At 36.3% G+C, this 2,849-nt stretch overlaps 1 protein-coding gene across 3 annotated transcripts in view; it reads right to left on the bottom strand.

Annotated features, from left to right (window-relative positions):
- The window catches only part of LOC101586484 (multidrug resistance protein 1), a 98,557-nt gene that overhangs the window by 20,921 nt on the left and 74,787 nt on the right, over positions 1-2,849 (bottom strand). For all 3 annotated transcript variants that reach the window (XM_023713617.1, XM_023713621.1, XM_023713618.1), the window contains one exon: positions 90-190. In XM_023713617.1, the coding sequence (XP_023569385.1) occupies positions 90-190 (101 nt within the window). The remainder of the gene's footprint in view (positions 1-89; positions 191-2,849) is intronic.

Below are 2,849 nucleotides of genomic sequence, written 5' to 3'. Positions count from 1 at the left end.
AAGAAAGAAAGAAAGAAAGAAAGAAAGAAAGAAAGAAAGAAAGAAAGAAAGAGAAAAATAATCTCTTCACACTCTTCCGTCATTATTACCTGTATGGTACCTGCAAACTTTGTGCATACATATGTTCAAATTTCTGTTCCCGAGTCAAAGAAACAACAGTCCGGAAGTTTTCTATTGCTTCTGTAGCTATCTGTAACAGAGATTGTTGATCAGGAAATGGCACAGGGGAGCAACAAACTTGATTTCTGCAAAGTGGGCGAACAAATTCCATTTTCGTTACCTTTTAAAGCTTATTACTTGGTATCACCTATAAGCACCATCTCCATTTAAGAAGTCATTAAATAACTTACCAGACTAAGCTTCAGATCTGGAAGGAAGAGGAACCAATTTAATCTTTCCATCTTTACAGAAGCAGCTAAGGTTTAAAGGGTTGAAGGCAGCTGCCCGCAGACACACTGGCCTACATCTTTACAAAACTAACCTGAAGCCTCACAATGCTCATCATCTGCAATGCTCTCGCTTCCTCAGTATTTAAATTCTAGTGGTTAGTTGCTATATTAATAAAAATGTGATTATTTGTATTTTTCTCTGTATAACTGCCATTCATGACAGCTCAATAATATTCTGGAAATGAACTGCTAAAATGATGAAAAGGTAACGTGAAGTCACATGCTGTTGGATATCACAAATTAGCTTATGTTTTGTTTTCTAAGTCTACACACTGGGGTGGGAAGTTGAGGTGTGAACCTAGGGCTTCATACGTGTGGGATGAGCACTCTACCTCTTAACTGCAATGTCAAGTTCTTCTTCACTTTGAGACAGTGTCTCACTAGCTTCTCCAGGACGCCCTTCCACCTGCGATCCCTTTCTGCATCAGCATCCTGAGTAGCTGGGATTAAAGGTGCTTGGTAATGGGCCTGGCTTCCACCTTTATCTGCCAGAGGTGCATGTCTATATTTGCTTGTCACTGTGTTTTACCTTAACAAATACCAAAACTACTTCCCAAAGTAACTACATCTACATTAATAAAAGGGATTTCGATGGCCACATAGCATCACAACTAGGAAAGTATTTCATTATTTTTGTTTAGTGTCTTCAGTATTTTCCTTACTAAAAAAAGTTGCGATAAATATGCTTGTAGCCAAACGTTTGTCCATATTGAATGATTTTCTTAGGATGTGTTCTTAGCAGTGAGATTGCTGGATCAAATAACTACTGTTTAAGGGCTACTGGAACTAAGTACCAATTTGTTCCAGAAAGTTCCTACTGTACAGGTAAATCCTAATTGCATGCCGCTTCCTACAGTGATATTTGATTGGGAGACAGACCCTTTACCACCATTTGGAATCTAGAATCTGGGGGGGGGGAAGGGAGGGCGGGAGAGAGAGAGAGAGAGAGAGAGAGAGAGAGAGAGAGAGAGAAAGAGAGAGAGAGAGAGAGAGAGAGAGAGAGAGAGAGAGAGAGAGAGAGAACCAGCATAAACATGGAATCTTTCTTCTTTATTGCATCCACACCATTATCTATTCAAAGGTAGTGGCAAATATTTCATAACACATTGAGTTACTTTTGAAGATGACTGCAAAAAAGCCTTTACAAAAAATGAATAACAAATTCTTAACAACAAAAACTTTATCAAAAATTAAAATATCACTCTTTGATCCAATTAGGAAAACAAGTTTGAATTATGTTTAATATAAACTACTTAGAATGGCAAGCAAGTATCCAAACTTTCTAGGTTAAAATATTTTATAATTTGTCTTGGGCATTAAAACCATAATAAATGCTCATGTGGAAAATCCCAACTGTCCAGAAACATGAAGTTAGAAGAAAAACTCCCTCATTCACACACCCCAGAGAAAATGCACATTTACATTAGAAATTGTTTTAACTGTAAGAGTTGAAACAATTTTTTCTAGATTACTACCAAAATTAACAAGATAATAATGTCTGCCTTAAAAATATGTCTTGTAAATTTCAGTGTAATTTTAAGAACTATTTTCTGTGTAACATTTTCTAAGGCAGGTGAGTCTTGTTTTCAATGAGTACCTATTTATGCCCTTGCTCTCCTGTGTGTTCATAGCCCTATAGTCTTAGACATATCCTTTGACTGGTAAATAAAATACTTTGTCTTGATACACAAAGAAGCAATTAGAAAAAGCCTTAACTAGCACAGTGCATCCTCAGTTTGATTTATTCTAAGTCTTTTAAACATATATTATCAGTGCATATTAATTTTATAAACTATTAATTTCAAGGTGGTATTTATACATGCACTGTATAAAGCATATTGTGATTGTAGCCATCTTCCCATTACCTTAGATAATAACATTCCTTCTGCTTTCCTGCCTTTTGATTTCACATATTAGAAAAAACAGGATGATTGTCTTTCCGGGGATGAAATATTTTGCCTGACATGGTAATATTCAGTTCTATCGATTTTGCTGTACATGACATGATGTGACACTTCTCTGTAGCTGATTGCTACTCCACAAGGTGTGCAGGCCATGTCTCCTTTATCCATGCATCCACTGACAGGTACAGGATGGTTAAATATACAAGGAATGGCATAGCAGAGTCACATAGTAGTTTTAGCTCTTTCAAAAGCTCCACAGAGATTGCTGTAGTGGCTCTACTAATTTATAGTTCCACTAATCGTGTAGAAGAAAGGTTCCTTTTGCCCTTTATTCTTGGCAGAGTTTGCTGCCTTTTGCATTTTATATGACAATCTGGGAGAAAATAGAATTCAGTGTAGTTCAACATTTTTTTTTCATACTTATTGCCCATTTGTACTTCTTTTGAGAAATCTCTGTTCAGTTTATTTACTTATCAATTGGTTGGCTAGTGTTAAT

Source organism: Octodon degus, unplaced genomic scaffold, assembly GCF_000260255.1.
Source record: "Octodon degus isolate 3935 unplaced genomic scaffold, OctDeg1.0 scaffold00032, whole genome shotgun sequence".
NCBI lineage: Eukaryota > Metazoa > Chordata > Mammalia > Rodentia > Octodontidae > Octodon > Octodon degus.
The sequence above is the reverse complement of the archived record's forward strand: the minus strand, read 5'-3'. Positions and strand labels throughout refer to the sequence as shown.